Genomic DNA, 25879 nt, shown 5'->3' with positions numbered 1-25879 from the left:
CAATATGTAAAGTAACTAGTAACTCCAGCTGTAAAATAAATGTAGTGGAGTAAAAAGTACAATATTTCCCTTTGAATTGTAGTAGAAGTATAAAGTAGCATAAAATAGAAATACTCAAGTAAAGTACCTTAAAATTGTACTTAGGTATACAGTACATGAGTAAGTTGCTGTCCACCACGGGTTAATATATATAACAAATAGGAGTACCTATTAGGAAGATGCTTGACCAACATGTAAAGACATTGCAGGTGGAGGGAACAAAAAAGAGGTGAAACATTGAGTCAACACTCTTGTGACTTCTTGTGTTATTTTTAAATGCGGGAACACACTTCTCATATATTGTGACATTTGTCGGATTTACACGTTTGAATCTGCCACGTGAGCGAGTTTCTCTCACCTCCTGCAGACATATTTCTGTCTCGGCCTCCATGTTCCCTGGACTTCAGTGCAGGTAGACATGGGCTCAGGATGTAAAGAACAGGTGGAGACAACTGGATAGCCATCTCTTAAGTTAAAATGACCTGTTCATTAATCGATTAGTCTATGAGGCTGATAACGCCCATTCAATCCAATGATAACATTCGAAACGGGTGTCGTTTAAGTAATTTTTATTTAGCAAAAATGTCCTAAATTCACTGACTCTGGATTCTGAATGTAATTCATGTATGTAATGTAGCAATTACACTTAAACAGCTAATGTAAGTCGAAACTGCCTGTGAGCTTCTCCTGACTATACGGTAATTTCTCTACTGTGCGACAGAAAGTCACGTGGTTATGACACAATTGTTAGCCTATTTTTTTTTTTAAACGGCTGCTATGGAGCCATAACATGAGATACAAGGTAATGGAGCCTTTTATACATTGTTGTGTTTCTTTAGAAATAAACAATGGACAAATAGATTCTTTAAACGCTTCAGATGTAAAGTTATTCGCTGTCAAAGTGACACTAAAATGAATGGCAGTCAATGGAAAGCTAACGGCGGGTGATGGCTCGTTAGCATCAAAATGTCTCCATAAGAGGTTCGCTTTGCGGATGCTCGCTTACCCCCTTGGTTTAAATGGATTCATAAAAACACAAATGGAGTTTTCTGAACCAGTAGAAAAACAACAACAACAACAACAACAACAACATGTTTTTAGCTCGGACTGGTGTATACAGCCCACTGGTGCTCATTGTTTGGCTTTCTGTGTGTAACCTCCACAGTCTAACCCTCCTGGCTTTCTGAGCAGTGTGCAACTGTGTTTCCCAGCAGGCAGTGCTGCAGGACTAGGATGACTGGGAAGACCCAGACCAGCAACGTGACCAACAAGAATGACCCTCGCTCCCTCAACTCCCGCGTCTTCATTGGCAACCTCAACACAGCCGTGGTAACCAAGGCTGACATCGAGGCCATCTTTGCCAAATACGGAAAGATTGTGGGCTGCTCTGTGCATAAGGGCTACGCCTTCGTTCAGTACGCCAGCGAGAGGAACGCCAGGGCAGCCGTGTCCGGGGAGAACGCCAGGGTCATCGCCGGACAATCACTAGGTAAAGTTGTTCAAATGTCCATCCATCCATCCATCCATCTTCATCCGCTTATCCGGGGTCGGGTCGCGGGGGTAGCAGCTCCAGCAGGGGACCCCAAACTTCCCTTTCCCGGGCCACATTAACCAGCTCCGACTGGGGGATCCCGAGGCGTTCCCAGGCCAGGTTAGAGATATAATCCCTCCACCTAGTCCTGGGTCTCCCCCGAGGCCTCCTCCCAGCTGGACGTGCCTGGAACACCTCCCTAGGGAGGCGCCCAGGGGGCATCCTTACCAGATGCCCGAACCACCTCAACTGGCTCCTTTCGACGCAAAGGAGCAGCGGCTCTACTCCGAGCTCCTCACGGATAACTGAGCTTCTCACCCTATCTCTAAGGGAGACGCCAGCTACCCTCCTGAGGAAACCCATTTCGGCCGCTTGTACCCTGGATCTTGTTCTTTCGGTCATGACCCAGCCTTCATGACCATAGGTGAGGGTAGGAACAAAAACTGACCGGTAGATTGAGAGCTTTGCCTTCTGGCTCAGCTCTCTTTTCGTCACAACGGTGCGATAAATTCTAGGTAAAGTTGTTGACACTGTAATCAGAATTCAGTGATGCACATTTGAACAACTTTGAACAACTAGGTAAAGTTGTTCAAATGTGCATCACTGAATTCTGATTACAGTGTCAATATCTTGTACATAAGAGAAAACTACGCTATACTCACTGTGTAAAAGGGTGCTCTATTTTACACCACACTGTTAGACTTAGCTGTAATTTCTACAGTTACCACAAAATGCCCAGTAAAATACTATCATTTTCTTTTCCAGTTCATTACTGTAATATGCATTGCATTATGGTTAATAACATTTAATTTACAGTGATTTACTGTATATTTTGAATTTGCGATAGTCTGCTGTAAAACAACAGCAGTAGTGCTACTGTAGTTGAATAAGACAGACTTAAATACAATTGTTAGTTCATGTTATAGAAGCATAGAAATGAAATGGAAAAATAAAATATCACTATTTGTTATGCGGTTAGCAGTGAAGGTAATTAAAACATGTGACATGTTTTTCAGCAGTGTAAATCATTTATTGAGAGAAACAAGAAAGGCATTACGGATATAAATGCTTGACCGCCAGATTTGAACTCTGACCTCACAACTTCAAAAGAGTAGCGCGTAGATACTTCAAATGCGTTGAAAGGAGTACCGGGAAGAGACTTCAAAGGAGTACCGCCCGGTTTGGTCTGTGCGCACCAGAGTCCCGGGTCACACACACTCCTCAAAGAGAGCTGGAGCAGCGTTAAGGTGAGACCAATCTTTGCTAATTTTGTGACATTAAAATATCTGCTCACAAACCTTCGCAAGTAGCGACGTTAGGTTTAGTTTACCGACCTGCGTCATAGCTAGGCAAGAGCAAACTGTTAACTAGTTTCATTTTCTCCATGGTCGCTATAATGACGACGTTCGGTAAGCTAACACAACTCGTTTTACACGCGCTGTTCGGGACATCTTTTTCACTTGTCAGACCACCATTATCTTTGTCTGAATTAAGATATAACCCATATTCTGGAAGTTTAAGGTCAGTAACTGCTAGCTTTTTAGCTTGCTGTTGCCGCATTTTGGCTAACATTACCTCCGCTTAGCTAATGCTAATGTTGAGTCTGTGGGTTGGTTTGTCAGTGTTTTAGCATGATTAAGCAAAACGTACCGCGTTTATATTAACCTAACATTAGTGGCGATAACGTTAATATTAAACCGTTACCTCTACAGTTGCCCATCTAGTTTTAATAGCATCTAATGTTAACATTACATCTTAAAAAAAAAAAAACACCCACTCTAAAAGTTATGTCGGGTGACAGGGAAGACGTCTTTAAGTAACGTTAATGTGGAGCATTTGTGGATAGCATTTTTTTCCCCTCGGCTTCAGAGTTTGGCCACTTAAAACCATCAAGATGTCCGGCAAAAATTAGCCTCAGTGCCCAACGTTACAGTAGCATTCTGTAATGTGATATTTCATTGAATTAATCCTTTTTAGTTTATGAGACCTAAGCCAAAGATTGTGTAACTCAAAGAATATGGTGTTAGGAGTTGAGTGTACAGCTACCATGGTTTATGGGGGAAAAGAAAAGTAAAATGTAATTATTTCCCTTGCTGCTTAACCTTAAATTCGACCGATCGTTAAACAAGTGATTTAAGGACTCTTTATAATGGCTTTAAGTTTTTCTTGACAAAATAGTGTTGTTGTTAGCTATCTAGCTATCTATTACGTGATTAACTTGTAATGCATCACATAACATTCTGTGTTATTCTAACAATATAAGAGTTACCTACATTATACTGGTTCCCTGCATACCAATGCATGGCATGCATTCTTTGTATATTGTTTTATAGCCCCATGCATTCCCTTAAAAATATAAATTTTCATCATTTCATATGTAGAACAACAACCAGTGACCAGAAAACTGTGAGAGACAACTGAGAGAGACTGGAGGAAGAAGAAAGCTGGACATGAAGGTCTGACCCCATGGCTCACAGGAGCACATGGTCCCTCATCACTTGCTGAGCCACCAGGCAATGAATTTCAAGAGCAAGACGACCAAATCTCCATCTTGACAGATGTATAGCACTTCCTTTTTTAAGTTCTTATAGCCTCACTATCAGTTCAACATTTTTTATTTAAACAGAAATTACTTCCAATATGTGAGATGCTTTTCTTTTTTGGCTTGAAGCCAACCTCAACCAAAATTTCCATTGAGCAGGAGGTGACATTGCCCACCACACCAAGGGTGATCATGCTAGGTACGAGAAATAGTTTGAAGAAGAGGAGGATGTTTTATTAGCAATGTATGTTTGGTATTCTGTGACACACTGCAATTGAGATGAGATGTTTGTTTGTTTTTTAGGAAGAAGTTTGATGTCTTCCACCCATTGGATAGTCAGCATTGAGGGGAAGGTCCTCTTTGAAGCTAACCAACTTAATGACTTCGCCAGTGCTTTTGTCGTCTTCTTTGGCTCCTTTTATGCGTTCAATCTTGAATATCAAGAGTTAGCATCTACTACACTGGAGTTGGTACAGAGGTAAGTAATTATCTGCTGAAAGCATTTAATAGGTAATGGTACATATTTGGACTGTATGAGCACTCCATACACTTACTGATAAAGAGAAAACAACTGAGAAAAAGAATTGGGTATATGGAGCCCTATTATTGTGGTAACTTACAGTGAAAACACACCGGGCACGCATTTCAGTGCCTATGTCATCCAATCTATCCGTTCATACTGGTCACGGAGCGGCCACTTCGGCCCGCAAGCTGCAGCAATCATTTCGTGTCATTCGGAGAATATGTCAAGCAAGGCAGTTAATCACATACAGGAAGACCACAGTAGGTTCATGGGGATTTGGGCTGTCTTGACTTCTCACAGCGAGACACGCAATCAGGCACAAGGAGGGAGAGACCGATGGACGGACAGAGAGAGTGACACACACATATACTGTATATAGGCTACAATTACCACAGTTTTCCCCACTCATCCTGTGTCTTTCGGAGAGAGAGAGGGCCGAGAGAAGAAAGATGGCTTTGTGACTGGTGTGGAGAAAAACGCGTCCGGTATGAATGGCCAGGTGCGTGATCAGGTATGTATCTATGCTTCATGGGCTATACGCTACGCGTACGTGCCCGGTATGTTTTCACTGTGACTTTCTGAACCGAACGTGCTCGCAGGCAGGTTTTCTTCCATACATACTGTATATTTAAAGGGGTATAAATGGCTGTATTTAAAGATGACTGATGTTGATTATTATGAAAATTTAAAACCAGTTTCTTCTTAAGGATCAACCCAGATGAGGGCACCAAGTGCATGGCCAAAGTGGGTACAAGCTGCAGGACGGGAGTTGTCGTCCAATGAAAGGTGACAAGCATCAGCTCCCAAGTCACCACCTTCCTCCAACAGCTCACCAAGTTTGAGTGGAAGACATCAAACTAGGTAAGCATTTTCTTGTGTGATGTCATATAGTTAACATCAGAAAAATGATTACACAGTACAATGAACAGTGCGGCTACGTACCCTGCCTGCTCCAACATCGACAGAGCTAAATGCACCGGCATCCTGTATTTACCACTTCAGCACTTCAGCACGTCAGAATTGGTCATAGTTACTCAGCAAAAGTTACATAGTGTTGTTTTAATTTTAGTTAAAGTTTTCATATGTTTTTTGTCTAAGTGACTGATAAGAACAACAGTTTTGGAAATTGGTCCAGTATTGATCGAGAACACTGACCTGCAGCTTCGAACCGGGCTCCACTGTAATCATATAGGGCAAATGTGCGTCGTCAATTTCGTCCACTAAAAGTTCTGTTTCTGCCGCTGACAGACTCAGATTATTATTCTAAGTGTCTGACAACATTATGGAAAGGATCCCTACAGAGATAGACCTTTTAGTTAAAGAGGAAGATCCTTTTTGTTTCAACAAGAAACAGCCCCAAAATCACCATCACCAAACCCACCAGACGATCAAAACTTACTGTAAATTTACACAGAGTCTGGTGGGTTAAGCAATAGCAATTTTGGGGATGTTTTTATGTTTAAAAAAAAGGATCTTATTCTTTAACAGAAGAGTTATTGACCTCTGTAGGAATCCTTTCCATAATGTTGTCAGAGATTGTTGTCACTTAGACACAAGAACATAGGAAAATAGGGTCCAGGTTGGAAAAAAAAAGGTAACCTTTAGGATATACTGTGGTAAATTTTGTAATTTATTTTATTTCTACTTTTCATGTTTATACAGATGTTTGAGAGGATTTATGGTCATAAAGATATGCCTTAAAGACATGGAAAAGTCATGAAAATATATTAGTAAAAATGTGTATGAATTCTGAAATTACAAAATTAATCAAACAGGGAAAACATTTTTTTAACCGTGCTGGGACCGACAGACAGCAAAAGAAAGTAGAAAGACCTTTGAATTATCTGGGGAGGAAAAACCCTGTAAACTACTACTACTGATGACTGATGTGTTGTTTTTTATACTGTCATATTCTATGTTTTTGCAGAAATTGTAAGTCTGTTAACAGTTTAGATGAGATAAACTCATGACCTTTCTCTGCTTCCCATACAGTCCAGGACGGACCACCCCAACAGATGTGGATCAGCAAGCAGGAGTATCATGGGTCCGGCCTCTTCATCGTCCTTCACAAATGCTTCTAAACAGACTGTTCCTCCTTCCCCTCCCCAACCAAATGCCCAACTTCAGCTCTGTGGTAAACAACCACACCACCTTTTTCATACATACTTAGAATTTAAAAAAAAAAAAACTGCCAAGATAAAGGATGAACTGATGTTTTGGCTAGCTTATTCAGTGTTCTGCAGTTCCATCTGGGGATTTAAAAAAATATACATTTAGTTTTCTTTGAGTCAATTCAAATGCATTGTTCAGACATGAAGGCTGCCCATGGTTTGGCACATACTTAAACATGGTTGTAGTATCGCTTGTATGTAAATTGTACATAGTACTATTGTAAATAGTGTAAGACACTGTGACCCACAATTACAGTAAAACTCTAATACATCATGACAATTACAGTATAATTTAGCAAATTGTAATTACAGTACATTTACTGTAAGGTTATTATACTGTAAAACTAAGTTACAGTAAGGGTATTATACTGTAAAACTAAGTTACAGTAAGAGTATTATACTGTAAAACTAAGTTACAGTAAGAGTATTATACTGTAAAACTAAGTTACAGTAAGAGTATTATACTGTAAAACTAAGTTACAGTAATAGTATACTGTAAAACTAAGTTACAGTAAGAGTATTATACTGTAAAACTAAGTTACTGTAAGGGTATTATACTGTACAATGGAACTGCGGTAAGGGCATCATACTGTAAAAAACATGTACAGTTATGGTACTGTAATGGAGTAGTTACAGTAACTAAAGTAAAGAGTTACCGCATATTTACAATAAAAAGTCTAACAGTGGATGGTTACGACATAATTCAGCTGGCAAGCAGAACCTGAAGATTCAGTTGAGATAAAGAAGAGTCAAATTTATTTAATGTAGCTGATAACAGCACAGAGACGAAAATACGTTCAGTTGTAAAGTTTACTACTTTGAGATTATAACTTTTGTTTTAATGACATTTAATAAGTTATATTTGCAACAAGCAACAGATTCCACATGATAGCCCTGATACAGTATTTCCTGGCAGGAACTTGCTTACTTTACTTACATTCCATGGAGGTTTTGAAGTGAAACCTCCATGGAATGTAAGTAAAGTAAGCAGCTTGTTTACTTCCCCAACAATCCAGATTCTTCTTTAGCTATTATAAAGATTTCACCCTTCTTTTTTATCCCCAGCAACAAATATATGTGTGCAGTATATTAATAGTATTACATATTTTATAGGGCTGGATGATTAATCGAAAATGTATCGACATCGAAATTCTGAAACGTTTTCGACGTATTTTTCCCATGACGATAATTTCGATAATTTTTATAAAACTAAAATGTGACTTTTTTCACAAGACCTTTTCATTTCAAGCAATGTGTGCTTTCATTTCAGTTTTATACATTTTCAATAAATAGCCATAATAGTTCCCACTTTGTGTGTTTCCTTTAATTATTTTGAAATAAAAAAAAATAAGCACTTTGGAATTAGAAAAAATATGTCACCTTCAATATTTGAACCTATAAAAACAGTACAAACCTTGCCAATGAACTATAAAGACAAAAAAATTTACCATCATTTTAAATTACCAGTAACAATATTAGTGTACAGTACAGTGTAATTTATTTATAAATGGCCCTTAAACGTTGTTATGTATGTCATTGTACATGGAAACCTGGCAACATAAGTAAAGTTAGACCTGATGGGGCAACACATACAAACAAACTTTGGGGTTTTAAACAAACCCCAATATAAGTCAACTTATTCAGAAGAACAAGTAAAGGCCACCTGTAAAAATAATGACCCAGGGGGATCCTCTAGCTCAGTGGTTCCCAACCTGGGGTCCGGGGACCCCTCAGGAGGGCGGCAAAAATCACAGGGGGGTGCGCAAGTCTATCTGGTTTGAGGTTGAGGTAAAAAAAAAAAAAAAAAAAGTATTTGCACATGTTAAAGAAAGTAAGGCTCTATCTTGAGAGTTACCTCAACTTCAGTTTCTTAGACATGAGTGGGGGGGGCGCCAAGGAAAAAAGGTTGGGAACCACTTCTCTAGCTCATCACAGTTTACAGACCAACTCCTGGTTCAACTTTGAACTTTTGACCTACGGTACACAATTGTTCATGTGTGAGCAATATGAGGAAATAGAGGAGCCAAAATAAACCAGAAGAAAACTAGAAAAATGAGACCCAAGTTGAAATAAAGTGGAACTACAGTATCCTCTAAATTAATAATTTAACATTTTGGAGATATACACTTATTTGCATTCTTGCTGAGAGTTAGATAAGAAAATCAATACCACTCTCATGTCTGTTTGCCATGTATGGATCCAGAGCCAGGAGGCGATTAGCTTAGCTTAACATAAAGTATGGAAGCAGGGGGAAACAGCTTGCATGTTCAAAAAAATGTAAGTAAAAAAACCTAAAAAGTCTAATTCAAAAAAGTAAATTCATCAGGCCAATGTGCGCCAAGAAATAACAATGGCACGTAACTACCCTTAAAACCATAACTTGTCATTTTTGTTTGTGTTGAAAATAAACATATAACATGTTATATACATATATATGCTGGTTGGCAGATTTTTTTAAAACTTTGGACAGAGCCAGGCTAATTGTTTCCCTGTATCCAGTCTTCATGCAAAGCTAAGCTAACCACCTCCTCTATTTAGACGGTAGTAGTATCAATCTTCTCATCTAATGCTCAGTAAGAAAGTCTTATTTATTTTAGTCTCAGAGGGTAGAGTTAGTAATCCTGAAAACTTCATTGGCTCCTTAATTTCATTTTGCTCAGTACATGCAAAATATTTTAAATATTTTTTTCACCTAGAAAACAACCATGTGCGTTTCTTGATATTCGTGAGCTCTTGTGGCTGTAATAATTATTGTAGTAATCGTGAGAGCAAGACACAGGAGACAATCCCTGATGTTTAATTATTTATTTTTTTGCCTAAATTTATCTAATTCTGTTTCACAATGTTTACTACCCTATTGCGTTAGTTTTTCTTGATTGCTTTGACCTGCTTACAGAAACTGGGATCCACTCAGTTTTCATCATCACGGTCTCAGCAGAGCAGAAGACACCTCTTGCAAATGTGTTAACCCTTTCTCATTGGTTGACACATTTTCCCACCCTTTTGCAGAACAGTTAACACGGACGTCATTCAAGCAGTCCAAACTCCATTGTTTTAGCTATGGTAACCAAACAGAAGCTATCTGTTCCTAACTATTAGAAACTACCTACATCAGTATGAAATCACTGAAGCACCTGTTTGACGCTCCTTTACACAAATCTTCAATTAGCAATCAGTCTGCAGGCCTTAAAGGTGCAGCGTCTGTGTTGTTCATTGCCAACATGGATGGAAGAGGTCAAAGGCAGATGAAAGTGAGAGGAAGAGGTAGAGGGGTCCGAGTCCGAGGTGGCGGTATAGTTGGAAGGGCTCAGGTTTCTGATGAAATTCGGGCAACTGTTATTGATCACGTTATCAATCATGGCTATGTGGCCTCTGATTATCAATAGTGTCTATTTCTTATACTCTACAGTAATAGATGTTTATACTTTACTGTAAGAGATTTTATTTTTATTTTCTTAATTTCTTATACTCTAATATTTTGGTTTACATGAATTATGTATAATATTTACAGTATTTCAGTTTTCAGCCACAGTTTGAAAATAAGAATCAATGGAATCAATAAAATTTGCATCAAAGCATTTCTGATTCTGGATCCAATTCTTTGCAAGAAGGCAAATATGTCAACAAATGTCACTGGCATGAGCGTCTGTGTTGTTCTTTGCCAACATGGATGGAAGAGGTCAAAGGCAGAGTGAGAGTGAGAGGTAGAGGGGTCCGAGGAAGAGGAGTCCAAGTGCGAGGTGGAGGTATAGTTGGAAGGGCTCAGGTTTCTGAAGAAATTTGGGCAACTGTTATTGATCATGTTATCAATCATGGCCTTTCACTTAGAGAAGCTGGACAAAGAGTCCAACCTGTTCTGAACAGAAACACTGTCGCATTTTTCAAAAAAAACGGTAATGTTGCTGTACAGTATATACAAAAATATCTTCAGTAATATACTTTATGTAATTGTTCCCTCGTTCCCATTGCATGTATTCTTTATAGAATCCAAAGGCCACCATTCTCTGGTGGTAGAGGGAGAATTTTTAGTGCTGAGCAGGAGGTAGCCGTTGTGAACATGGTTGTGGCAAACAATGCCATAAGGCTGCGTGAAATCAGGGCAGCAGTGATTGCAGATCAGGGCATGTTTAGGAACATCAACAATGTGAGCGTGACCACCATTGACCGCATCCTAAGAAGGAACCATATGGCTATGAAGCAGCTCTATACAGTTCCATTTCAAAGGAACTCTGACGTTGTGAAAGAGGCCAGATGCCAATATGTGGAGGTAAGGAAACATTACTACAGTATACTGTAATGCCTTGTCATATCATGCAGTTAGAGTCAACTGGAGTCACTTTTCATTGTAATTTTGCCTTTTTTTTTTACTTGGAGAATAATGGAGCTTGAAGCTGAGGGGGCACATCATGTCTTCATTTATGTTGATGAAGCCAGCTTCAATCTCTGTAAAGTGAGGCAACATAGAAGGAACCTCATTGGGTGCAGGGCCACTATCACAGTTCCAGGACAGAGGGGTGCCAACATAACCATGTGTGCTGCCATCTCCAATGATGGTGTCCTATGCCATATCCCCACTATTGGCCCATACAACACCGAGCGCCTCATAACATTCCTGGATGCACTTCATGACAGGCTGATCCCACCTGAGGAGAGAGGGCTGTTGAGGCCTGGCATGCCACTCTTCGTCATTATCTGGGACAATGTGGCATTCCACCACTCTCGCCTTGTCAATGAGTGGTTTGCAGTACACCCTCGGATGATGATGCAGTTCCTTCCAGCATATAGCCCATTTTTTAATTCCATAGAGGAGTTCTTCAGTGCTTGGAGGTGGAAGGTTTATGATCAGTGTCCCTATGAGCAGATTCCCTTGCTGAATGCAATGAATGCTGCTGCCCAAGAAAGAAAGAAATAGAAATAGGTGCAGAGAAATGTCAAGGTTGGATAAGGCATGCAAGAAGATTTTTCCCTCGGTGCATTGCAAAAGAGGATATCGAATGTGATGTGGATGAGGCCATGTGGCCCCATCGTCAAGACAGAAGAGACTGAATATCAATAGTGGCTATTTCTTATACTCTACAGTAATGTTTACTGTAATAGATTTTATTTTCTTAATTTCTTATACTATAATATTTCATTTTGGTTTACATGTATTTTGTGTAATATTTACAGTATTTCAGTTTTCAGCCACAGTTTCAAAATAAGGATTAATGGAATCAATAAAATTTGCATCAAAGCATTTCTGATTCTGGATCCAATTCTTTGCAAGAAGGCAAATATGACAACAGATGTCACTGGCATGAAAGCTACGTACAGTAATGGGCTACAATGATAAGCAATGGTGCACTGATTCACACTGAGTGCTGTATTTTGTATTTTGTTGTCCACTGTGTAATGGTTGATTGGAAGAGCTCATACGCTTGTTTGCAAGTTGTGTTGTTTGAAGGCAGAATTTGCTTTTGTTGCATATGTTAAATGTTTTGGCACGGTTAGAGCCTTTTGCAAACAAAATGTGTCATTTTGACCATGAGTGCCACTGTTTAGGCCTGTGTGTTAACTGTTTTGAAAAAATGTGGCGTTTGCGTTGACGTTGAAGTAGAACGGTAACATGACTAAACCGCCACTGTGTGGCAGTAAATACAACGGTCGTACTGCATGTGTTGTTTTGGGAGTCTTTGGAAATTGACCTATAATGTCATATAGGTATGAGGATGTGTTGCACAAGAATAATTAGACACATTTCTAAATACATCAGTGCTTTATGTTGCCACACCACAGAAATATATACCCTGCTGTCAACACAAATCTGCGACCCGTCCCGTCTGTCTTGTTCTGTCTGGATCATTGCATCCACTTAGCTCCTCTCATTGTTATGCACACTGACAAACCACAACACTGTTATATATTTCCTGAGAAACACAGTTTCCTGAGAGAAGAGAGGCTTCATATAGCAATGAAATTGAAAGTATTCCTCCACTGGCTGCACGCACACGCGCGCGCGCACACACAATAAATTCAGTATATTAGCAATGCACTGTAAGTGTCAGAGGTATACTAAAGGTGCCAATAACATCTCCCTCTGCTTTGGAAATAGTTTTTTTTTTTTCGATTGCTAGACGACAGTGGGCACAACTGGAGTAACGTGCAAAACTCTAACTACAGTCGACACTGCAGCAGTTCATGTGGACCAAACTGTAGTTCGTTTTTCATTGCTTGAACACAGTTTTCAAAACTCTACAGACTTATCCCATGGCTTTAACCACAACCTGCACAACACTGGATTTACAGCACTTTGTTCAAATGCTAACACTGCTGTCAAAACTGTTAACCACGCATTCAAAACAGTACGGATTTCAGCCTGGTGCATTTCAAACACTGCTGATTGCAATGCTTTCTTGTTTTAGACTTATTAGTGGACACATACTGTATATATTGTACAGTATATAGGGAAAGCCCATAAAGCCTTTTTTTTGGAAATAAAGATAGATAGAAGTTATACATTGTACTGTTTGAGAGAAACAGTGAACAGGTACAAGAGCAAAGATACCAATATGTCCAGGTAAGATGTCTGAAGTTACATACACAGTTGTGAAAATGTGAAAAACACTTCCTTTACTATAGTAAAACTGCGCACTTACTGTTTTTCACAAAGTAATCGAGGTGTAAGCAATGGGAACACCCCAGTCATTTGTATTTATTGATAATGTAGGTTCATGGCAAGAGGAGACATCTAATTTGTTGATAAAAAACTTGTAAAACTTCTGAACTATTACGTACAAGGCCTGAAATTAACACCCGACCATGCGCCAAATGCAGGTGAATTTTGCCATTGGCGGGTGAAACTGTCGACCTACCTGCCACGTTGGCGGGTAGCCAATGTGAATTGAGTGATTCATTAGTTGGTTTTTGCCACTGTTGTTCTTTCATATTTCAACCAAGCCTGCAATTTCTTTGGTTTGAGCTATAAAAAAAAAGAAAAGAAAGTGGCGGCACATTACTGCGGTAAAGAGGCCGGCTGAAACAAGCAACCGACAAAAAGATAAGGATGATTCAAAGAAATGAAGACGTTTTAAAACCAAGTGAACAGTGGGCGACAATGGCAAGGTTCGTGAATGGCTGATTCATGACAGCAGTACAGAACAAATAAAAAGATTACAAATATATATTCTACGAGTCATTACTGTAATTATATTGATTTTGTTAATAACTTGACAGCACTTAAATGTGTATTCTTAACAAGTTCATAAATTATGCATGTGCATTTCCTGTATTTTACCTTCATGGGGAAACGACAACAACAAAAAATGGCTGGTAAAAAGCCTGTGTGGCTAGTGGATTTTAAAATTCCCCTGCCACACTGACTGGTGGCCAAAGAAGTTACAGATTTTCTTGATTGCTTTGATGCAGCAGTCAACTCAAACTCCACATTTTTCAAAACAGTTAACACACAGGCCGAAACAGTGGTCAAAATTTAACATTTTGTTTGCAAAAGGCTCTAACCGTGCCAAAACATGTAAAATATGCAACAAAAGCTAATTCTGCCTTCAAACAACACAACTTGCAAACAAGCGTATGAGCTCTTCCAATCAACCATTACACAGTGGACAACAAAATACAAAATACAGCACTCAGTGTGAATCAGTGCACCATTGCTTGACATTGTAGCCCATTACTGTACGTAGCTTTCATGCCAGTGACATCTGTTTTCGGTTTTTCGAAAAATTCTGACAATGGATGCGACAGTGTTTCTGTTCAGAACAGGTTGGACTCTTTGTCCAGCTTCTCTAAGTGAAAGGCCATGATTGATAACATGATCAATAACAGTTGCCCGAATTTCTTCAGAAACCTGAGCCCTTCCAACTATACCTCCACCTCGCACTTGGACTCCTCTTCCTCGGACCCCTCTACCTCTCACTCTCACTCTGCCTTTGACCTCTTCCATCCATGTTGGCAAAGAACAACACAGACGCTCATGCCAGTGACATTTGTTGACATATTTGCCTTCTTGCAAAGAATTGGATCCAGAATCAGAAATGCTTTGATGCAAATTTTATTGATTCCATTGATTCTTATTTTCAAACTGTGGCTGAAAACTGAAATACTGTAAATATTATACATAATACATGTAAACCAAAATAAAATATTAGAGTATAAGAAATTAAGAAAATAAAAATAAAATCTCTTACAGTAAAGTATAAACATCTATTACTGTAGAGTATAAGAAATAGACACTATTGATAATCAGTCTCTTCTGTCTTGATGATGAGGCCACATAGCCATTATTGATAATGTGATCAATAACAGTTGCCCGAATTTCATCAGAAACCTGAGCCCTTCCAACTATACCTCCACCTCGGACTCGGACCCCTCTACCTCTTCCTCTACCTCTTCCTCTTCCTCTTCTTCTTCCTCTCACTTTCATCTGCCTTTGACCTCTTCCATCCATGTTGGCAATGAACAACACAGACGCTGCACCTTTAAGGCCTGCAGACTGATTGCTAATTGAAGATTTGTGTAAAGGAGCGTCAAACAGGTGCTTCAGTGATTTCATACTGATGTAGGTAGTTTCTAATAGTTAGGAACAGATAGCTTCTGTTTGGTTACCATAGCTAAAACAATGGAGTTTGGACTGCTTGAATGACGTCCGTGTTAACTGTTCTGCAAAAGGGTGGGAAAATGTGTCAACCAATGAGAAAGGGTTAACACATTTGCAAGAGGTGTCTTCTGCTCTGCTGAGACCGTGATGATGAAAACTGAGTGGATCCCAGTTCTGTAAGCAGGTCAAAGCAATCAAGAAAAACTGTAAATACAGGCCCTGATTACGTACCTTTAGTTTGTAACATTCCATTAATTATATAAAAAATATATATATATATTACTGTAACTGTAGGTTAGCAAACTGAGGATTTTCATTCATTCTTGTTTACCTCAAAACTTGTATAAAATAAAAAAGGAAAGAAAATAATGTAACTCTTATAGAAAATATTGATTAGTGTAAAGTCACTTAAATTGTACAACTGTAAAGATGAAAAGTTTGTATTTTCATAGTGTTTTTACTCAGTGTGTTCTGAGTGACCGTGCATGTTATCTAGATGAGGATTTTTCATAGTGTTTGGCTGCACTGAGCCTGTTTTGAGACGTGTGAAGAGTTGTTGCTTGGAATGAGTTTTGCAGGTGGTGTGAACTGTTTAGCTCAGGTGACTGTGCTAATGCAGACTGTAGTTAGTTTTGCACATGTGGCTTCCATTGTGACCAGTGTCATTTAGCAATCGATAAAAAACTGTAATATTATCTGCCTTCATTCTGATGAAATGTAACCCTTACGTTCATTATCTTTTAATGTAACTTGATTAGGCCCTGGAACTATATTGCCAAGAGGTGGGCGCAGCCTGCACAAGATTTTTTGATATTTCTTGAATTCTTGATATTATCTTGAACTCATTGCTCATTAATTAAATCACACACATGGAGGAGCACATGGGTCACGAGGTCAGATTCAAACCTGTAAAGTCCTGAGTACACAGCATGCAGCTAGCAGAACATACCACGCCTGAGTAGATTTAATAGCCACGCGTTATGAAGCTCCAGAGATTGCTTTACTCAATTTAATTCCTTCGGACATGACTGGATTGCAGACACAGTGACATTAAGTAGTTCGCGAAAATAAAAGTGCCATTTAATCACACTGCTAGTTGGCCTCAGACAGCAGCTACTTAGATCCTGATGAAGATGTCAGCTGGTGATGAAGAGTGCAGGGGAGGGTTTCATCATTGTTTCACCAACTCAGCATTTCTACTTTCTGCTTTTGTATATAAAATATGGACACAGATGTATGGATACTTTTAAGGTTAATTCTTTATAATCAGAGCTCGGTGTTATCATATCTGCTTTCCCATCATTTCTGGTTCAAAGTGTGTAAGAGCTTTCTGCGTGACCACTGTCTGGTAGTCTTTGAGCGCCTCTCTGTGGTTGAAAGGCTTACTGCAGAACAGCATAATACATCCAGGGTTTTCTGGGGTCTTTATTCATGATATACAGGAACTGTAGGTTACATAAAGCTGATCTGCTCTGTGACGAATTCTTAGAAAATTGTTGATAAAGCTTAAAAAAGCAAATGGTTTCAAACAATTGTCGGAAATGACAGTAAACAATCTGTTTGCACATCTGTCTGTCAAAACATCAATCTAAAAATGTCTAGCTTCATTTATTTGTTTTTGTAACAAAGCTATTACGTAAAATATATGTACAATAAAGGCACACATAAGAATAAAACAATTACAAGTTACAATATACATATCAATAAGGATATAAAATCAATACAGAAATTAACTATGATTTAAAGAAGGGACCTGTTGACTGGTTAATGGTAATTTGATTATTATACATTAAGCATTCTAATCTAAAAGTTCCCAGGTTTACTCTGAAATATGGATTTGTGCTAACCAGGCAGTTTTTTCATGCATTCATGAGTTTTTCGTTTGCTTGAACACTAGATGGTGCTGAGATATCAGTGAGGGCGACACCACCAAAACTGGGACATCTTATCTTATTCTTTTTCTGTCCCTCAGCGTGTATGATTCATTTGGATCCTCAGTACTCAAATTCACAAGGGATCACCTGCATCACATGCAGAATATTCAACCACATGTTTACATTTATGAGTCATTTTATACCTTGAAAAGCAGCATATTTAGTGGTTGTCTTGTCTTTTCTGTTTCCATAGTGGGAAGCAGCTTGAAAACATGTTGATTGTTTTTTATTAAGGTATGAAAATGATTATGCTGCCACTTATGGTGGACAAATGTTTCAAAATTATCCTGGAATAACCTTCTTGAATAAACCCCAAAAGACCAAGTACATAGAGCGTGTCTTACTCCACACATAAAATGAATTTTTAATATTTCTGCAAACATGTCCAAATGAGTCAGACAGTTGAGGACATTGATCGTTTGATTCCAGCGACTGTCATTGAAGCCATGAATCCGTCACACTTTGTCTCCATTTTTCATGAGCTTTTAGTTTCTTGTCTTTTCTTAGTAAGAACAAAGAAGCTGGGGGACCATTAAGACGTCAGGCTGTGTGCGAGAAATCTGCAAAGCCCATGTCAGTGTAATTAGATGTTACAATTACAAGGCTATATTCTACAGCCCCCCCCCCACCACCACCACCACCACCACCCTCCGTCTCTTAAGTCCACAGCCCATCCAAATTTAATTAAAAGAAGAGACTGTGGCAATAGGAGGCTTATTTGCCATTCCAATGAATGAACGCATGCTGTTTGACTAAAGGTCAAACAGTATTTCTCTGTATGTTTAAAAGGGAGAAAAAGCAGCAAAGCTTCAACACAAACAGACAACAGAAAATAGGAGTTGTTCACTATGGCTCTCTTAATTGTTTTTTGTTGTGTTAATTTGCCAGAAGTGTGTGTGTGTGTGTGTGTGTGTGTGTGTGTGTGTGTGTGTGTGTGTGTGTGTGTGTGTGTGTGTGTGCGCGCGCGCGCGCATTTAGGAGCCAGATATTTTTGAATATTTGTACTAATCAGCTAATGTTGGTGTGGCTGTGTGTTTAAATAGGCAACTGTTTGCTATCACTTTGACCAATATCAACTTTATAATGTTGCCCCCAAGTGGCCAACAAATCCGTAAAGTAATTATTTGTCTGTAATGTTGCATGACAATTACTGTATGCACATGTACTGTAAATGTACTGTATAATGTGTTATGTAATGCATTAAGGAAACTTTCAGGGAACAACCAGGGTAACTGAACAAATTAAACATATCGAATAAGCAAGTTAATTGAAACTACATTTCCAAGACATTCTTTTTGATTTCTAATAAAAAAGAAATCTGAAGGGAGAGGTGGGTGCCTTTTTGGAGGGAACTTGTGGGTTCCGTCTTGTAGAATCTGCTACTTGTAATATATATAAAATATATAGGGTAGAGTAAGGGTAGTCTGTTTCATGGTCTCATGACAATTTGTTACATAGTTTTTTTTCCTGCTTTACTTTAAATTGCTTCTTTTCAGCCGGTAACATAAATTTGGCATAAGGGGAGAGAGAGACTTTTTGGAAATATAACAGTCTGAAACTATCATCTATAAAGGATCATAATAAGCTTCTTGTAATTTCCTCACTGCCTTATCTGTGCGACACAGAGTGAAAACCGGAATTATTAGTTAAACTTCTGTATTTGGAACAGAGAGGAGTATAGAGGAGGAGAGAGTTCCCCCTGGAATAGTTTGACAAATGGTATGATCTAAAGCGGCTCGGCTGTGAGTCTGGAGCTGGAGAGGGAACGTAGGCAGTCTGGCTGTTTTTAGGGAGAGAAAAGGAAGCAAAAGTCGGCTTAACCACAGCAGAGACATCACCTGTCTGTTCCCGCTTTGTCATGTCCATGTACAAAGGCAGGCGTCGCAACCAGAGATGTGAGTATGAGACGTCAATCACTTATGACGAAGGAGTTTATGTCGCTGAAGTTATTGCTGCTAGTTTGGACAAAATGTCAGTCTACATAGTCAGTTCGAAGATGTAAATATGTTTATTAATCCATGCGTTTCTTGTGGTATCACTTACCTTACATTAAAATTGCTCCACTACAAATATCTCCTTTTTGTTGTCCTAAGTAGACTACTAAGAGCATTAATGAACTATAACTAAGTAGGCCTACATTTAGTCAAGTATAAATTTGATGTACTAAAGTACATCAAACTGCTTGTATTTCCCATTTTATGCTTCTTTCCACTTCGTCACTAGGCTACATCTCAGAGGGATATATTTTACCTACTTTTTGCTCCTACATTTATCAGTTACTTTTCATTTACAGATTTTATACATTAAACATATGGCTTATGTAATTTCTAAAACATGCATTGTTTTAGATGAAACTACCGAACATACAGTATAGGCTACAGTTGTTAAAATTAGCTGACAACATTCAGATGGTGATGAATCAGGAATACAATTCATATATTAAGGTAACACTTTGAATGGAGCCATTTTGCATAATGAGCAATTTTACTTGTAATACTTTAGGTACAATTTGCTGCTAATACTTGTGTATTTTTATTTGAGTAATATTTTGAATGCAGAACTTTCTCTTCACTACAACAGAGTTTTTCATTGCGGTAGTTCTGCTTTTACTTGAAATGATACTTCACTGCCAAAAAGTAATAATTTCTTGAGAAACTTTCCTATAATTATTAATTGCTTAAATACATGTACTGTGTGCAGGGTACATTGCAGTGTTGGTGGTATTGTTGATTGAAATCTGTGTCCACTGCACTGTGTTTCTTCTTTTTCTGTGGCTCAGTATGTGTCAGTGTTTGCATACTGTAAATATGACATTTCTAAGTAGTCTTTGTTTAATCCTAACACTGTAAAATATTGCGTTGTGGCTTTTGTCATGCATGGAAATTAAGGCATTGGGTTCTGATGCAAATCCTACTGGATAATCATTTACAGCACATGCCAAGGCTAATATGCTAATCTTATTCACACAACATGAATCCCCTTTTCATCCACTTGTGCTTTTCACAGGAAATGTGTGAAATAAAAATTTTTCTCAGTGACTTGATCACAGGCAGGAGATTGCCGCTTAAAGCTAGTAACATTTATTTTAATTGATTTGGTGACTGCAGTCTAAACAGAGTGGTGATGTTGTGATGTTCAGACTGTGGATCCGGTGCAGAAGTTCCTTTGAGCAAAGTACTGGAGCTGTTGAGTTGTTGGTTGCACATCGCAGCGCCAGGTGTTGTGCACCTCTAATCATACAAGGCTGATGGAGGTATTGTTGCATGGTTTGCAGATCTGTGGGTAAATTAATAATTCATAATATTAATGAATCTCATATTAACATTTATATATTATTCATGATCAGAATCAATGATTTATACAGCCAGACTAGTTTGCATTTCATTTCCTTAAATTATTACTATGTATTTAGATATATAAAGTCAGGACTGCAACTAACAATTATTTATTCGCAATAGGCCTTATTCACAGCAGACATTTTTGACACTTGTGCTACTAATAACATTAACAGCACTAATAACATAAATGGCTTTGATCTATCAAATAACTGCTTGTCATCAAAGAAACGCACCATATCTTCACAATCAAGCAGCCAAAATCTGAGAATATCTGACATATTTCCTTAATTAATTGACTTAAATCAGTGATTTCCAACCTCCCTTAAAGTGAAGCAATGTGTTGTGATCAGTTCAACCCAAGACAGATTTTTTTTTTTTGTGCTCTTGTTTAATTTGAATAAGATTTAAAAGACCTGAAACAGTCACGACAAGAAAAAAAAAGCCAAGATTAGAGGAGCATCTGAAAAACATAATTTTAGGTCGCAGCATGGTTTTTTTCTTCTTTTTTAAATTCTATTAATCCGCTTGTGAGATCTCAGATTACATTTTGTGGGGGGGCACAAACCACAGGTTGGCACTGACATAAATGATTAATCAAATATCAAAGTTTTTGCATATTCATTTAACGATTAATCACCTAATCATTATATTGAGCGGATGTCTAATCACGTATGCTGCTCAATGTTTCAACAGTCAACTCCTGAACGAGAAGGCCAGGTTTCAGAGTAGATGTTCAAGTAGTTTCAAGCAGTTGGCGGCTGCCAGTTTGTTTTCCAGCTGCTTGCACAGGAGTGATGGACCAGCTCCGGGTGTTAAAATGTTTCAAAGTGTTGCACTTAAGAGAATCACAGTTACATCATAAAGAAAAAACATGCCAAAAACGGAAAAGGAGGAAAAGTGCATTAACAGCGCAGAGATGAAAGACAAAATTATCTTTACCTCAGCCAACGGCAATATCCTCATTATCATTTAATAAAACTCAACACATACCAATGTTGAGATGTACCACAGCTGCAAAAACATTTTACCTTCTGTACTGCTGGTCTGAAGAACATTCACCCACGAATGATTGTATTCCTAGTGCAATATATTGAGTGCAGTGAACCCGAAAATGTAGCAACTCCACATCAGGCTCTCCATAATGAATCGCAGCTCAACGGGTCTAATGAAAATAATTTTATTAGATCCTCAGGAGCTCGGGGACCAGCTGCCAAATGTATGCGCTGCCAGGTAACCATTTTCCTTTTTACAGGGCGACAGAGCAAAGTATAAGGAATTCATTAAGGAAGGACAGCAATTAATCCACGTGCCACCTTCTAACCATAACAAAAACCGTTAAAGCCCCGAGGTCCTCATCCTGTTTGGAATCAGTCAGGACGTAATACACTCTAGCTCACAGAGAGTTGACAGAGTCATTTGAAAAGACGTCAGTGATGTCTGGTAGCTTGCAAGGTATTAGTCTTGTCCCCTGTGTACAGTATACGGCAAGCAGTTTGAATTTATAGTATGCATTGACAGGATTCAGATTAAAGGTATCTGCAGTTTTTTTTATGAGTAGTCAAAAATTCAAGTTTATTTAGGATATCTCTAACTACAGTCTTACTAGTAAGAATGAACCATTGAGTTGTATTGAGATTCTTATTAAAGATATGTACGTTTTTGATAATATGAATTACCATTAGAGCTGCAACTAACAATTACATTCACTATAGATGGCCGTTTACTTATTTTAAACCTAACAAGTTAGCCTCCTCCTGACCCCCAGGCTAACTCAGAACTAAGAGCCATGTTTCTATGGTAACAATCAGTGGCACCAAATGACAATAAAAGAGGAAAACATGGCTTCTATTAACAGTGTTAGATGGGATTTTTTATTTATTTTTTAAAAGATTCTTTTGGGCATTTCAGCCTTTAATGGAAAGAACGGCTATATGTGAAAGGGGAGAGAGAGGCCATGTTAATTTACCCAGAATTCATGGCAAATTAGTTAAGATGGTCAAGAACTAGACAGCTTTGTGCAACGGATGGATTTGGACATCTATCTGAAGTCTGACTTTCAGTTTGATCTATGCCATAGTAGCCACATCTATCTTTGTGAAATCAACATGTAAATGTTTGATAAACTATCCATAATTACATTCATTAGATCTACAAATGCATTGTTACTAATCACAACTGAAATACAATCTGCAATTGCATGACGAGTAAGAACAATGTTTCAAGATAATGTGAACAGAAGGTCATCATGTCCATGTACACACATTAATGCATATACTTATATGTGTGTATAAACCCAGACACATCCACAGTGTGTGCTTCCTCACCCTGTCACTCACAGTGCCCTGTTTGAGAAAAGACACTCTCAGGTGTGATTAAAAAGCCGAAGCTGCCTGTGCCCTTGAGCCGATATCGGAGATTATTCAGGTCGTGTCAGATTTATGGGGCGCAAGAACGGAGTGTAGATTTAATCTGCGACTGCTGTCACGCAGGATATCTCTTAGTCGCACATTTGTATTCACACAGGTGCCTGGATGATCTCTTAATCAAATACTGCTCACCTGCTCACAGGATGCGTGTAACAGCAGAGACTGAGTCAGGAGTGATGCTTTGCCTGCCAAAGATTGTGTTTAGGCATTAGTGCAGGGAGGAAATGTATTCTCTCATTACTTTTCTCAGGCTATATTACCTTGCATTTGAGCATTACATATTTGAATATTAAAGTGTGTGTGTCTATTTAACTGTTTTACCTGCTCTTCAATGTTTAAATTCTTATACTGCACTGTAACTTTCTTTTTTGCTCGTATTTTATCTTTTTAATTTTTTAATCTGTTTTCATGTAAAGCACTTTGCATTGCTGTGTTGCTGAAATGTGCTATACAAATAAAGCTGCCGTGTGTGTGTGTGTGTGGGTGTGTGTGGGGTGTGGTGTGTGTGTGTGTGTGGTGTGGTGTGGTGTGTGTGTCTTCCTTCACTGGTCTGGCTATAATGACTCAGTTACACCTCCAGAGACAAAGAGCTCAAGGGCACGCTGAGCTGAGGGGTCTCTATCTATATAAAATAGAAACTCAGGTCATTTAGCACAACTTCATTAATATGAATGCACCCAAACTGAGTCAGAGGTGCCCTGAGGTGGTGATGATTGTAGTCTTGAAGGATTCAGTGTGGATGGATAAAACCGTTCCTGAACTCCACATTGTTGCTGTAAGAGAAGCTCAATTAAAAACAAGGTCTGGTAAAGCCCGTAATTGATGCTTTCATTTTGTACACCGATAAGGGGAGGTGGTGTGAACACGTTTGACCTCGCACTGTGTGACAAACTAGACTGTGAGTAAACAAAATTTCTGAATGTGTTCAGAGAAGGTTTCATTGTGCATGTTAGCTCTGTTGGCGAAAAATATGGCTTATATATCCCCAAAATAGTAACATGACAGTTTATGTAAAAATACTTCATAGATGTTTACTTTAGCTCAATTACCAATGATATATACATCATTTATGGTTCATATTTGCCATTTACCCCTGTGAGATCACATTTATGATCATATCATTTTTGTTTTTTGTGAGAAAATAAGGAAATTCAATTATAAAAAAAGGTAAAAAAAAATGAAATGTAACAATTTTGTAACTTTGTGTGGGAGTAGCAGGTGCAGAAAGACAACATAGTTTCATAGCACCTGCATTTAAATACACTCGGGTCCAGTAGACCCAAACACCTCATATGTAATAGTTATGTGTAAGGGGGGGGGGGTGTACCATGTGCAGTCATTGAAAATAAGTTATTTTTTAATGTTCTTCACAGAAAATGAGCCAAGGCCAATGAGTTGGAGTTAGAATAAATAGCATCATTTGTCTTTTAGCAAACATGGGTCCCACAGACCTGAACACCACACAAGGGTTAAATCAGTGTGATGCAGTGATTCCTCTCAGCCCACAGCTGCTGAAAACTGATTTTTCCACCCCCCAGTGATCCATACACGTCATTTCAAACAGATCCGTGCATTGCACAGGTACCATTAAAATGCACTTGCCATGACCACCAGTAACCACAGGTGTCACCTAATTAACCAGGAATGAAATCTGAAGAATTATAACTCTAATAACTAATTTAGTTCATCTTTTAGTTTAAATTTTCATTTGCTTGTAATCATTCATTTGGACAACAGAATGTTTGTAAAACAATTACACAATATGATCCTTCCCACTGATTATTTTAATGAGTTATTCTATTCTATCCTGTAAACGCACTGAAGATCTGCCCCAAATTTTACCTTTTTAAGCCAACATTATATAACAGCAATACATTCAACATTTTACCACAGTAGTCTCTCTGGAGTCAAGAGGATGACATTACATCATGGTATTACAGTATCTGACTGACAGTTTTTTGTTGTCTTTTGAATTTGTCTCGGACGTTATTCTGCTGCAGCCGACTCGCTCATAATAGCTTCAGCATAAAGCAACTTTTTTTATGTTCTCAATGGGATGCTGCATACAGTTTACAGTATCAATCAAGTCCTAACTGGCTATTACCTAACACTATCTCTATCTCTTTTATTTCTAGCCTCAGTCTTTTTTATGGATACATGTACAAACAAGTCTCAAAGTGCACACACACACACACACATAATTCCATATTTTGTATATGATTAATATAATGACTGTAATTAATCAGAGCCTCAGTGTGCGTCTGATGGGGGTACGGAGAGTTGGTGGTGTTCGGTTGAGGTCTCTTTAATGCCCCTAGCAGGGGACAAGAGAACAGAGAGCACACTTTACAATGTGAACCATTTCTCACATCTTCCTGGAGCATTAATGATAATGATACAGCCGTCCCTGTGCACCGGAGAGCTACCGATACATCCCCGATTCATTAGTCCATTAGGGAGAGCAAGGAGGGAATAAAGTGAGAGAGAGAGAGAGAGGAAGAAGGGGGAGTCTGGGCTCATGATCCAAGTGCAGCTGCTGGAGAAAAGGTGTGACAGAGGAAAACTGAGATTTTGTATACTGTAGTCTGTGATATCTTGCGTTCTTAAATTCCTAAGATCAGCGCATTAACATTGCAGCTTGGGATTTCATTATCATCTCCACCAGGGCTGACAAAAATGTCTGCTGCATGATCCCCAAGGCAGGTGATGCAAAGCTAATGTTTTATCTGTGCAACTTTTTGAAGCTGCCAAGGGTGACTCATCCATCAGATGGGGAACTGCC

The 25879-nt window shown here is 38.7% G+C and overlaps 1 protein-coding gene across 1 annotated transcript in view; it reads left to right on the top strand.

Annotated features, from left to right (window-relative positions):
* Positions 1–1272: 1272 nt before the first annotated feature.
* Positions 1273–25879, top strand: part of ralyla (RALY RNA binding protein like a) — a 37702-nt gene continuing 13095 nt past the window's right edge. Inside the window, exon 1 of the mRNA XM_078264074.1 lies at positions 1273–1528. Within this exon, the coding sequence (XP_078120200.1) occupies positions 1273–1528 (256 nt within the window). The remainder of the gene's footprint in view (positions 1529–25879) is intronic.

The sequence above is a fragment of the Sander vitreus genome, chromosome 12 (genome assembly GCF_031162955.1).
Source record: "Sander vitreus isolate 19-12246 chromosome 12, sanVit1, whole genome shotgun sequence".
Lineage (NCBI taxonomy): Eukaryota > Metazoa > Chordata > Actinopteri > Perciformes > Percidae > Sander > Sander vitreus.
Note: the sequence above shows the minus strand (reverse complement) of the source record. Positions and strands in the feature narration are given on the sequence as shown.